The sequence below is a fragment of the Nothoprocta perdicaria genome, unplaced genomic scaffold, assembly GCF_003342845.1.
Source record: "Nothoprocta perdicaria isolate Ctin4 unplaced genomic scaffold, notPer1 scaffold_33, whole genome shotgun sequence".
Classification (NCBI taxonomy): Eukaryota; Metazoa; Chordata; class Aves; order Tinamiformes; family Tinamidae; genus Nothoprocta; species Nothoprocta perdicaria.
In genome coordinates this window covers 2,132,984-2,146,285 of record NW_020455566.1, presented here as the reverse complement: position 1 = coordinate 2,146,285, position 13,302 = coordinate 2,132,984, and the positions used below count along the sequence as shown (strand labels likewise).

Below are 13,302 nucleotides of genomic sequence, written 5' to 3'. Positions count from 1 at the left end.
GCCGCAGCGCTGGAGGAGCGGGGCGGGGGGCGCGCCCTGCTCCATGGGCACCCATTGCGCTATGGATAGCTCCTGACCTGTGGATACATCCTGAGCTATGGACCCTGTGGATACCTCCTGAGCCATGAATACCTCCTGCCTTATGGACACACCCTGCCCCCGGACAGCCCCTGCCCCACAGATACCCCCTGCCCCACGGACACCGCCTGCCCCACGGACACCCCTCCAGCCCCCCAGACATTTCCAGCCTCACAGATACCTCATGGGGATCCCTATGGATCCCCACAGGCATCCCCTGACCCACAGACCCGCCAGCCAGAGACCACCTCATGGAATCCCCCGCGCCAGCCCCACGGACACCCCTTCCTGCCCGACAGACACCCCTTGCCCACGGACACCCCAGGCCAGACACTGTCCCCACAGCCCCCCATCCTGCCCCTCAGCCCCCCTCGGTGAAGGACAGGCGGACACRGCGGCTGGAAGGCGAGCCCGGCACTGGCCGCCGGCCCCGCGTCACCAGAGCGTCACCTTTATTCGTTCGGACTGGGGGCTCATTACAATAAAAACGACACGGGGGCCGACGTGGCCTCGTCCCGAGGGCTGCTCGTGGGGTGCGCGGTGCAGCGGAGGCCGCGGGAGCGCGCGTGGCCTCGGGCGCCCCGTCCGCACGGCGCCGTCGGAGCCGCCTCCCTCCGCGCGGCTCTCCCGGCACGGCCGCCTCACTCGCGCGCAGCCGCTCTTGCCCTCCACGACTCGCGCGGCGGAGGCCGCCCGGCCTCCTGCAGCAGAGCGGGGCAGAAAGCAGCGTGAGGGGCGGGAAAGGATCTGGAGAGGGACGGGAAAGGACACGGAGAGGGACGGGAAAGGACACGGAGAGGGATGGGAACGCTGCAGGATGGAGGCTCCGTGGCGAGGCTCCGCGCAGCTGGCGGCGCTGGCCACAACACAGCTCCGGTCAGTGCAGTTTCTGCTTTATTCCGTAGGATATATTTATATATGTAGAGCGGCCCGGGGGGCGGCGGGTCCTGCCTGCGGCCCCCTCCCCAGCGGAGCCCAGGGCAGACGGGGCCGAGGGGCAGCCGAAGGGGACACAGTCCCGGCAATGGGGGGGCCGAGGAGGGGCGAGGACATGCGGGCAGGGGCAGGGCAGGCGCCGGGGTTGGAGGGGRGGGTCTGTGAAACGTCGACGAGTAGAAAACGGAGGAGCTGTGAGCGGGCCGCGAGCCCCCCGGCCCGGCGTGCCCCCCATCACAGTGAGCGACGGACTCCCCGTCCAGTCCGCGTAGAAAAGCGGAGCGCGTCCCCAGCGCCGCCGCGGCGCCCGCCCCGTCACAGCCGCGTCTGCGCCTCGGGGATGTAGATCTCGATGCTGTCGGCGCTCTCGGTGGCCGAGTTCTGGCGGAAGGAGGCGGCGCGCTTGGCGGCCAGGAGGCGCTTGCGGGCCTCCTGCCGCTGCCGGTCCACCGAGTCCAGCGAGCGCTCCTTCACCGGGTGCACCTTGGAGCGCGGCGGCTTCTTTGGTATGGGGGGAGGCACCTTCTTCTCCTCCTGCGCCAAGCGGGTGGCCTCAGGGCTCTGCGGGTGCCCGTGCAGACCGCGCCGCGCGGAGACCCTCTGCGACCGCGCTCGGACACCACCACGGAGGACAGGCCCCTTTCCCAGGCCCGTTTTGCTTTGTTTTCCATGCATTTGCTAAAAACACCTGCTCGTTTCGCTGGAGATAGCTCAGCAGCAGCAATGGAGAAGATCAAGGGCAGTAGGAGCGCGAACGCCTGCGCTCCCCATCCAGACCGGCACTGCCTCAAACTCTGTGCTCAGTATTCCCATATTATCCCAGAATTCCCATATTATCCCAGACGAGCCCTCCTCTCCRTGCTCGGTATTCCAATATTACCCTCCCTTCTCTTGCAATCTGCCCCTTGCGTCCCTCCGTGGAGCAATCGGCACCGCGGGCAGGGACGGCTCTGCAGCGAGCGCATCCCCGCACTCACCTTGGTCTCAATGATCTTCCACCCGTTGGCCTTGAGCTGCTGGAGCTCTGCAAACTTCATGCTCACATCCTCGATGGAGAGCTGCAGGAGGTCCCAGAAGCCGGCCAGGTCTTGGAAGGTGGGCACGGGGAACGCGTTGGGGTCCTGCGGGAGGAGGACACAGCACGTCGGCCCCCACCGCGCCGCAGGACACCGAGGACGGCGCTGCGGCGGCCGGGCACTCACCATGTTCTGCTGGCAGAGCCGGTAAAACTGCTGCACCTTCTGGGACATGAGGAGCTGGGCGCTGCCCACGGCGCTGCGGATCTTCTCCAGGACTGGCGAGGCCGCAGGGAAAGCACGAGGTCAGCTCCTCCCCCCATCTTTCTCCCCAGTTTGCTCCATCTTTTCGGAGCAGCTGGGCACCAAAAACCCCTCTCCAGCCCCCTTCTCTGTGGCAGAGCCTGGAGAGGTCAGAGAACCCACCCAGAACCCTGTGCTGGGTCTCCGAGCTGCTCCAGAACCTGCCCATCCCAGAGGATCTCTGGGTATCCCACCAACCCCAACCTCTTTAGGTTGTGGAGCTGCTGGAGTGAGTCCAGCGCAGGGCTACGAGGATGATGAGGGGCCTGGAACATCTGCCCTATGAGCAAAGGCTGAGGGAGCTGGGCCTGTTCAGCCTGGAGAAGAGAAGGCTGAGGGGGACCTGATCAGTGWCTATAGACTGATATAGATGACGAGGATGTGGTGGCCTCTTTTCAGTGGTGGCCAGCGACAGAACTAGAGGAAATGGCCACAAACTGAAGCACCAAAAGTTCCATGGGAACTTGAGGAAAAATGTCTTGGCAGTGAGGGTGCCAGAGCCCTGGAACAGGATGCCCATAGAGGCTGTGGAGTCTCCTTTTCTGGAGATCTCCAAACCTGCTTGGATGCAGCCTGTGCCCCGTGCTCTGGGTGACCCTGCRTGTGCAGGGGGTTGGACTGGATGGTCCCTAGAGGTCCCTTCCAACCTTAAGGCTTCTATGATTCTATGATTTAGCCCTCCTCTCCAGGCCCAGCAGCATCAGGTACAGGGGAGATGCTCCAAGGCAGCCACCCACGGGGCCATCCCGAGCGCCCACAGCGCCCCAACTCACTCTCCTCCGGCAGGTCGTAGTCCTCGGCCTCCCTCTCCATCTGCTGGCACCAGCCCTCCATCTTCTCCACCTCGGCCTGCAGCAGCTTGATGAACCATTCCCCATCCCGGTGGCAGGGGGAGGCCCTGCCGGAGTCGGGGAGGCTGCGGGAGCCGCGCTCCCTCCAGGAGTCGCGGCGCGGCACCTCCACGGCGTCGTACTGCATCTGGTAGTCCTCCCGGTAGGCCCACTGGCCCTGCGTGTGCACCGTCTTGTACACCGCGTACTGCCGGCTGGACTCGGGCTCCGAGGAGTGCCGCTGGAAGGGCCGCCCGAACTGCAGCGCCTTGTCCTCGGTGGCCACGGCCAGCCCGGCAAAGCCCTCCAGCTCCAGGTCGGCCTGMACGCCGGCCGTCACGCTGTTGGAGCGCTTGAAGCGTGCCCGCCTGCCGAGGGGAGAGCAGCAGCGCGTGGGGACCCTCGCGGGGACACTGGGGACACGCCAGCGGAGGGAGGGCAGGGAGGGTGACCGTGGGGCAGGATGGGGTTGGGGACGTAGACATGGAGCCCCCGCGTGGCTCTACGCATTCCACACTGCGCTCCCAGYCCATTCCCCGGGGAATTCCCTTGCCATCCCAATGGCAAGGATGAACAAGGAACATGGTCCCACGTCAAGGCAAGAAGATGCTCGGGGGCCATGCCAAGGGTTTCCTCCAAACCTTGACCAGCTCCAAGCCCTAGCCCAGGGGGAACAGGACCCTGCAGGGATGGGGCCCAACCAGCTGCGTCTCACCAGCTTTTACCTCTTGTCTTCCTCCACTTGCACCCCGATGGAGTGGAATTCYCGCTGGCTCCGGCTCTCCGTGTCCGAATCGGAGATGGCCTCCACCTGCCACGGGCACCAGAGGGACAAGGGGTTGGGAAGGGCACTCGGAGGCGCAGCGAGCACGGGCGCCTCGTGCGCTCGTGTTTGCATGAACAGAACTGGCCACGCAAAGGCCACCGCGCACCATGGAGCCAGGCCGCCCCTGCTGCTCCCTGCCCTCTCAGCCCCGAGGTCTCCCACATTCCCTGGATACTCCGGCACCCGTTGGCTTGGAGCATCCCCAGAGCATTCCCTGGTGCAGGACAYGCAGCCAGGAGGCCCCCGCACCCGATTGCCCCCGGGACGGAGGGCAGGAGGAGCAGGACGCACCTGGACGCCGATGGAGGGACGCCACTTGCGCTGCCGAGCCAAGCTCCTGAGCTCCTCCCGGCCGGGGATGGCCTTGATGATGAGCGTGGAGGGCTTGGGGGACGTGCGGGGCTGGACCGGGGGCAGCTCCAGCGACACGGCCGCCGCCTTGGAGCTCTCCAGGCTCTCGGCCGAATTGCAGCGGGCCGCGGCGTCCTTGGACCACGCGGCGCCGCGGGCCACCTCGGCGGGCAGGTAGCTCTCGTGCGCGGACTCGGTGCTGCTCTGCGCCGTGACGGAGATGAGCGGCTTGGCTTTGGTTCCTGGAGGGATGGGAGGTGGAGCTTTTCTGTAACTGAAGGCTGTTGTGGGAGAGGCGCATGGTGAAAAGTCGCAGGAAACAAGAGACTCTTCCCCCTTCCCTCCCGCCAACCGAACGCACCAAGGACGGTGCCCACTCTGGYCCATGGGCACCAGCTGCAGAGGCCATTTGGGGCTCTCAGACTGGTTGTTGGGCCAATTTGTCCCCAAAAGGGGTCAGGAATCAACCCAGACCCTCGCTGGCAAAGGCACCGCAGCACCGAGACCAGGAAAGAGAAGGGACAACGCGGTGGAGGGAGCAGTGCGAGCGCAGGGCAGCTGGCAGGACGCAGCGCCCCGTGCCCAGCCGTGGGATGCCCACAGGGGACCCAGGCGGTTTGCCCAGGCCAGGGGGACCCCGGGGGTCCCTCGCGCAGCTGAGTCCCCCATCCTGGTACTCACAGGTGCTGGGCTTCAGGATGCTGCTGGTGATGGCCGGCCCGGTGGCAAAGAGCGAGAGGCAGTCATCGTCCTGGGAGCAGCCCGCCTGGATGGCGCGCAGGTAGCTGTGGCTCCGCATGCGGAAGCAGCCGGGCAGGTCCAGCGCCTCCACGGCCTGCGACTCCACCTCGCCAAACACCGACTCGCACACGGCCTCGAACTGGTGGTTGAGTTCCTCGTTGATCTGCGGGGAGCAGCGAGTGAGGCTGGCGGCGCCCGGCACCGGCACCGCGGGGCCGGGGGGATGCCCGGAGCCCCACGAAGGCGCCAAGCAGAGGAGCGACCTCGGCCATTACCTGGCCGGTGGTGAAGGAGCGCCCATAGCCCTGTCCCCGAGGGAGCATTCGAGGCGGCGTGCAGCAGCTGGGACAGTTACAGATATATGAATCAGAATAGTGCCTACTTGCAAACCTAATGAGACACAGGGGGAATAGAAGGGATGGCACCAGAAGCATCACGTCGGAGTGGAGCCACTGCCCCGAGCCCCGGCCCTCCRCGGCGCCCGTGCATTTGGCGTGTGCCGCTGCACGTGCCAGCCCTCCGACGGGCACCGAGACGCTGGCGGCCCCAGCACTTACTTGCTCCTGGCCTGGTCGGCGCTGGAGGAGCGTCGGTAGCTGTCCCGCCGCGAGGCCGCCTTGGGCGACACTTTGGCACTGGCGTCCGAGTCGCCGCTGTCCTCGTCACCCATGGCCTTGATGTAGCTGCCGCTGCGCATGCGCCGGCAGGGGATCTCGCCGTCCTTGCCCACCGCYGGGTACCCGCTCCACTCATCCTGTGGCACCTGGCACGGGAGGCGAGCGTGGCAGGACGCCAGGGAGCCGCGCGGAGCCCCGGACCCGCCGTGCGGCACGGGACAGCCCCAGCCTGGCGGGCACACGCACTCCAAACCCAGCGTATGCGCAGGGACCAAGCTGGGCACGCAAGCACAGCCCGAGCCTGGCATGTGCACACAATCGCTCCTTGCCATGGGGGCATAACTGTGCCCCAACCACCAGCTGCAGCAGGAGCCTTTGTCCATCCCCAGTTCGGGCACTTGGCAGCATCCCAAGCGCCGCCCGAGGTGCCCCGGAGCGCTGGCACCGCGGCTCTCACCCGGCTCCCCGCAGCACCCAGGCCTGGCGCGGGCGGCACGGCCCGCGGCTCCCACCTCGCGGCCGCGCCGGCGGCTGGTGCCGACCCAGATCCCTCCCATGCCGGCACGGCCGTCTCCACGCCGGAGACACTGTGCCGATGACAGCAGCACCGCGGGGTCCTCAGAGGTTCCCGGGGCCAGGCGGCGTTCCCAGAGCCGAGAGGCCCCCGGGCAGCGCAGCCCTGCCACTCGCTCTCTCCTTCCCCCAGGAAAGGCGGCGGAAAGCTAATTAGTTTTTAATTGGCAAGGGGTGACCTAGAAGGGCGATGGGCAGCGGCTGCAAGAGTGGCACAGGGGTTTCCAAAGCAGAGGATGCACCGGAGCTCGGCAGCAGAGCTGGTGCATCCCTGTGCTCTCTGCAACGGGACGCCGCTCCCCATCCCTGCTGTCTCCTTGGCACCACCGGACCCCAGTAGGCAGTGCCACCCCGTGATGCGCCGGAGCGCCCAGCACCGCCTCTCACCTGCAGGTACTGGTAGGCTCTGTCTTTGCCCTTTGCCTCCGGGAGCATCAAGGTCTTCTCCGCGGTGCTGCCGGCACTGGGATAGGCCTCRCGGGCCTGGCTCACGGTCATGGTGTGCCAGGCGCTCCTCTTGAGTGTCTGGCCGTCCAGAGACATGGACATGCCGGCACAGGCCAGGCATTTTCCCTCCCTGCCGCCCTTTAGACTCTTCAAGGTCAAGTCTCTGAAGGCACTTTCGGGAGCGTCCAYGCAGTACTGGGTGCCCTGGTCCACGGCGTGCCGGCCGGACACCATGTAGCTGCTGTCGCTGTCCAGGTTGTCATCGGAGCTCCACCAGCCCATCACCTTGGAGCGGTGCCGGGAGTCCACCTTGCGGTCCTTGCTCTTGCTCCGCTTGCCGTGGCGGGACTGGTGGTGGTGGTGGTGGTGGTGGTGGTGGTGGTGGTGGTGGTAGCCGTCCCCGCGGCCGTCCATCTTGGTGCCGTTGAAGTCCCGCTTGGCCGGCGTCTCCAGCGAGTGCGACTTGGCGAAGAGCTTCTGCACGGAGTGCACCAGGTGGCGGATGCGGCTGGGGCTCTCGCTGCGCGGCTCGGCGCCGCCGGCCCGCGGGTACTGCAGCGTGTGGAAGCCGTCGTGGTGCAGCGGCAGCTGCTTCTCGAACTGGTCCAGCAGCGTCGGCGGCAGGCGGTGGATCTTGCTGGCGGGGTGCGCGGTCGCCATGCACTCGTCGCAGGAGTCGTAGGGCGGCTGCGCGTGGTGCATCCTCGGGAAGGTGCTGCTGGCGCTGGCGGCGGGCGGCTCGCTCAGGGCCCCGCCGGGGGGGCTCCGCGGCGGGCAGCAGGGATGCTCCAAGGAACAGGGCTCGCCGGGGCCGGGCGCGCAGGGCGGGCGGCTCTCGGGGCTGCGGCGGAGGTAGTCGAGGGGCTGGGGGCCGTCGTGGGCGACGCAGCGGCAGCGGGGCGCCGGCGGGGGCTGTGCCTGGCTGCGCTCCCCATGGTAGCCTCTCATGGTGTCAGCATCGCTGCCGGAGCCGCGGCATGGCGCGGGCCGCCCCGCGCGGGTCACCTGCGCGGGGACAGGCGGGCACACCGTCACGCTCCCGCCCCCAAAACCCACCCAAACCCCCCGAGTCCTGCACGAAGCAGAGGAGGCAGCGACCACCACCCAGCTCCCTGCTAATGCAGCCAGCAGGGCTGCGCRCCCAGCGTTCCTGGGGACGCAGAGGACACGGCCACAGGCGCCTCGATGGGGACAGTCCCCAATGGGGACAGTGCAAACAGCAGCCCAGCCTGCTCTGAGCACACAGCACAAAATGCAGGTATTTCTAAAAAAGCGCAATCTCGCTCCAGAGCAATCAAAGCAAATCCTGAGCCCCGGGAAGGAGCACATCTCGGCATCACCATCAAAAGCGTGTTTGCTCCTCCAGCACCGGGTACGGGAGGTGTTTTTCCATCAGGCGAGCGGCTCCGGCTGCGCTTTTCAGCCGTTTCAATTCACGGAGCTTCTAATGAGCTGGAAGCGGCRCGAGGCCGGCGGCTGCCCTGCGCTCTGATGTCTCAATCGCGCCCGTCCTCCCCGCGGAGCCCCCGCGGCCCTGCCGCCCGCACGGGTATTTATAGCGGCTGCCTCGAGGGCCGGTGCCGCTGCCCGCAGCGCCCGCAGCACCGCGAGCCCGGGCGAGCACCGAGGGGCCGGAGCCAGGGCAAGGAAGCGGGTGCCGGGCGCTCTCCTGCCGGTCGCGGCGCCGGCACATGCACCGACCCGCCTGCTTCTCCCGCTGCCCAACGGCCTCTTTTGGTGCTCCCGGCTGCATCGGGGCTCCACAGCTTGCACCAGCAGCAAAGCCAGATTTACTAAACGTGGTGGGTTTGGGGGGGACATGCACGTGCCCCCGGCAGGGGCCGGTGCCACCCCGGGCACCTCCCTCACTGCCCAGCCAAGGCGCCTCTTTGCTGCGACTGCAACGAAGGACATTACTGATTCTTCAGCGCAGGCTGGCTAATTAACAGCAATCATTAGAGGATCTCGTTATCATGTTTAGCAMGGGCGCCTTGGGCGGCCTGGCTGCAGGAGGAGACAGGAGAAGGTAGTCGGGCCGGCAGCAGGAGTGACGGCTCTTCCCGGGATCGCATCTCCTGGAGGAGCCTCTTGGTTGCACCAGGGCCACTCGCCGCCGCCATCGGCTCTAAGGAGGATCCCTAATCCTGCCCAGCGTTGCATCCTGCCTCGGGCTGCCCCACAGGGATGCCAGGAGCCGCAGCCATCCCAGGGGCGCTCCCACGGGACACGGTGCAGCAGCCCCAGCATCTCCGGCATCGCTGCCCGCGGAGCCCCCGGCATCGCTGTGCGCTCCAGCAGGGAAGCACTGCGCCGATCTAAATATTGCCCCCGCATTGGCAAGAACGAGTCAAAATAGCCAGGCAGCCCATTATTAGGAGCTGTGTGGCTTTTGTGCCGAGGAATTAAAGGAATTAAAAGGAGCCAGGCCCGGAGACGGCGGCAGGGAGATGCCTCTGCAATCTGCTCCTGGAGAGGTGGCARGGACGGGCACTGCCAGGAGCCCCCAGCCCGGCAAGAGGAGCCTCCAGCACAGCCAAGTTTCCCCATGGGAACGCGGCCCACAAGGGGAACCTGCCGCAGCGACGAGGGAAAAGCCCGTCCGTCTGCACCCGCTGCCATTCCCACCCGGTAATTACCGCCACTGGGAACCTACCGCCCCCACAATTATGTGCTAGGATAAACTGGAAGCACGCAATTACCACTACAAACAACTCGCGTCTCCCTGCCCAGGCAGGGAGGATCCCGCCAGCCGTCCCGCGCCGGCCTCGCCCGACCTTCCCCTCCAACACTCCCGAGGATGGGGCCCAGCGGGCGCTCCCAAATCCAGCCTCCCCGCTCCATTTCCCCCAAATCCTGGGTAGAAGAGCCCAGAGTCTTTCCTTCTGCTTGTGGGGCCCCAGGGTCTTGGTGACACCGACGATGTCACTGAGTTTTCCCCAGGGCTGGGATAACTGCCCAGGAGGCCACCAAGGCCCTTCCCCACGGATGCACCGTGGAGCCACATTTCTCCCACAGTTAGGGATGCAAACGGAGAGCAGCTGAGTCCCAACAACTCAATGCACCCCATCCTCAGGACCACTCTGGGATGCCCAGCGCCCTTCACCACCCAACGCGGAGCCGCTCTCCGGAGCGCGCACTCACCGCCCGGCGCTCAGGGAGAGCCCGTCCTCATGCTCCCAGCCGTGGCGGCTCCTCCACGGAGGGTCCTCCCTGTGGAGCAGCAGCAGAGAGGGAGGTGAAGCACCCGGAGCAACAGCAGCCAGGTCCCCATCCCGGCTTTTCCCRTGTGCCACAGGCAGGGCACCGCGAGCTCCGTGCGCTCGGCTTCAAGAGTGGATGGTTGTGCCCGCAAAGGGCTGGAGCCCTGCTGATAGGACAAGGGGCAGTGACAGGACAAGGGGCAATGGGTATAAGCTGAAACCCAGGCAGCTCCATCTCCATGTGAGGAAGAACTTCATTGTGAGGGTGCCCGAGCCCTGGCACAGGCTGCCTAGGGAGGCTGTGGAGTCTCCTTCTCTGGAGACCTTCCAAACCCACCTGGATGTGACCGGGTGCTCTGGGTGTCCCTGGTGGAGCAGGGGGTTGGACTGGATGACCCCTAGAGGTCCCTTCCAACCTCACCCACTCGGTGATTCTGTGAAGACCCTGTTGGGCTTTTCCAAGGCAGGTGATGAAAGTGGGAGCGAAGAGCAGCTCAGGCAAAGGGAAGGGAAAAACACTCTTCCCACTGCCCAACTGAGCAAATCGGATCTACCCTTATTGGGAGAAAATAAACATGGAAGACAGCCGGGTCATTTCTACTGTGCTTTTAATCTATTTTCTTTTTTTTTTCTTTTTTTTKCAGACTAGTTGTAAACGAGAACTACAGAGAGCAATCATTTTACTTTACTACTAATTACTCTGTTATTTTATTAGGCTGTGTTAGTAAAATTTGCTCAGCCTTTAGAAAAAAAAAATGGGGTTAGTAAGGAATCACCTAATTTAATTCTGCATCAAGTAATTATTTCCTTAAAAGTTGAATTAGCTGAAAGCCGCTCACGGATATTTCATCGTCGAGAAAGGGAGAGTGTAATTAGGGAGAAGTTCGTCATCCTGTCAGTAATTACTTTGTAGGGGATGTGCAAAGAAAGCACCAGAAATAGATGGTGATGGAGGGGCCTGGCCTGGGACGGGATGACGGGGGATGAGGTCCATGCCACCGGCCAYGTGCAAGGGAAGAGGGGCTGGGACGCGCGATGGTGGCTGCCGCATCCGGATACCCCGGAGCACCGGCACCRTCAGTAACGGCCGGAGCGGCTCCCCAGCTGCAATTCTGGGCAGCTGCCCTTTCCCACTGCTCCGTTAGGAGCGGGAACGGCCCTCGGGGCCCGGCGGTGGGTGGGGGCTCCGGCTGCCGTTCCCTGGGATCAGGGATGCAGCGGCTGCGCTGTCCTGAGCGGGGACACTCCGCACAAGGAGACTGTGAGGACAGGGGCTGCCGGGAGGGGCAGCTCATTAAACACAGCATTAATTTTGGCAGCGGCTCCGCGCGGGCTGGGGGGGCGAGCGCGGCGCTGCCGCTGCTGATGCAGCGGTTGGTGGGATGAAAAATCCTGCAATGCAGCAGTGCCTCTTAATGAGCCATTTGTCTTTGAGCCTTCTTGACTCATTACCATGCCGGAGGAGCGCGGCAGGAGACGCCCCGCGGCCCCAGCTGAGCAATTATTCCTCGAGCAGAGCGAGGAAACACGGCGGCGCCGGGCCCCAGCTGCCAGGGATCCCRGCACGGCCGAGCGCGCCAGGACTCCCCGCCGGCAGCCGGGTGCCTCCGCGCGCCGCTCCCGGGCACAGCGCGCAGCACGTGGAGCACGCGGAGCGCACGTGGAGCRCACGCAGCCCGGACCCGCGGAAGAGCTGGGCTCCCGTGCCGCTGSCCAGCGCTGCTGCTGCTCCTCGGCCGCTGGAGCAATGCCGGGACACCACGGCACGCTCCACACCAGGAGGATGTGTTGGATGGAGCCAAATGGCTTAGGTCAACTTAAGTTGATTGGGAGCGGGCAGGAGCCACGGATGTTTGCAGTAGGGATGCCGCAAACCTGGCGCTTTCTGGGCTGAGAGCAGCAGCGCTCAGTGCACCCGGCAGAGCACAACCCGAGCAGGRAGCTGCCAGTGACACCAGTGCCTGCTGCAGCCGTGGGGCATTCGCGGGCTCCCAACAGGCACTGCCTAACTGCCTGTGTCCCAGTGCTCGCGGTGCAGCAGGGCACAGGGACCCGGCCAAGGCGCAGCCGCCCAGCGCGCACCCGCAGCGCCGCCACGCGCCCTGCTCTTCCCTCCGACGCACTCCGGCGGCTGTGCTCAACATCTGCTCCAGCTGTGTCGAGAGCGGCAGTCACGTTCCCTGCCAGCCGGCTGCTGAGCGGGGCCAACGGGGCTGCAAACAAGGAGCAAACACCGGCCCCGCGCGCACACATAGGAACAGCCGCGCGGATGTGCCCGCCACGCGGGTCCTGCCGAGCGCGCACGCCCGGGGCATCGCGCCTGCCGGCACCCACAACAGCCTCACCCGGCTCCCAACACCGACAGCTCCCAAAGCCGCGGCCAGGGATGATCCCGCTCTTCCCACCCGCTCCCGTCACCTCTCCTGGGCTGCCCGGTCCRTCTGCCGCACCACTCACTCCATTTACAGCTCAGAACCGTGCCGGGTCCTTATCCCACCTCACTTATCCCGCCAGCTGCCCAGGTGACACTCCGAGTCGGGATGGTTTCCGCACGCGAGTGCCGATCCCCACGGTGCTCCGACAAGGATGCTCCGGGCAAAGCGCCCAGCGCCAGCTCCCCAGGGAYGGCACAGACGAGAGGGACCCCAAGCAGGTGTCGTCACCGGGAGCTCGGGGCGCGAGGAGCCGAACTGCCGTCTTAATCGATGGGCTTCATTTGCAAAGCTGATGAGAGCCTAAATATTTAACGAGCTCGTTGTGCAGGGCAGCCGGCAGCGCGGGGGGAGCGCAGCACCGGCGCCCGCGGGCGCCGCGCGCGCTCCAAGACACGGGGATTACCCTGCCAAGAGTCCTGCGCGGCAGCTTAGAGACGAGAGAGATTTGCAGGATTTAGCGGCAATACAAATTGAATATTTAATTTTAGCTGCGAGGGGGCAGCGGGGGCTCCGCACCCCGGGCGCACGGAGCGGCACATGGAGCGGCGCGGCGGCGTGTGCTTCCCGGGAGCGGCTTTCCAGCCCTCTCCAGGGAAAACTGCCGCGGGGACTGAAGCCAGGGGCACAGGAGGCCGCCGAACCGGGGAGCTGCTGCCCCAGGCTGTGCTCCCCATCCCTGCAAGGCCCCAGGGCCGGGGCGGAGAGCGAAGCTGGATGGGGGAGGCGGGAGGCTAATGGCATCGTCTGGAAAGTAGGTCGTGCACCAAGCGCAGAGATATTTATATCGGCACGTTCCCCCGCAGACGCGGGCAGCGAGTGGGGCACAGGCAGCAGCRCCAGCGCCCGGCACCCACGGAGCATCCGGCCACATGGTGGCCTGGGCTGGAAATCAGGGACGTGGAATTATCCCGAGCTGGAAGGGAGCCGTGCTGGCCACTTGTGTGCCGCT

At 65.6% G+C, this 13,302-nt stretch overlaps 1 protein-coding gene across 1 annotated transcript; it reads right to left on the bottom strand.

Moving 5' to 3' along the window:
• Positions 1–1,164: 1,164 nt before the first annotated feature.
• Positions 1,165–7,666, bottom strand: DLGAP3 (DLG associated protein 3). The gene is made up of 10 exons (XM_026043397.1): positions 6,659–7,666; positions 5,639–5,844; positions 5,357–5,471; positions 5,022–5,244; positions 4,281–4,621; positions 3,889–3,974; positions 3,107–3,531; positions 2,217–2,308; positions 1,992–2,135; positions 1,165–1,548 (listed from the first exon to the last, which is right to left on the bottom strand). The coding sequence occupies exons 1-10, from the start codon at positions 7,664–7,666 to the stop codon at positions 1,330–1,332; spliced, it is 2,859 nt and encodes a 952-aa protein (XP_025899182.1). The 3' UTR covers positions 1,165–1,329.
• Positions 7,667–13,302: the final 5,636 nt, after the last annotated feature.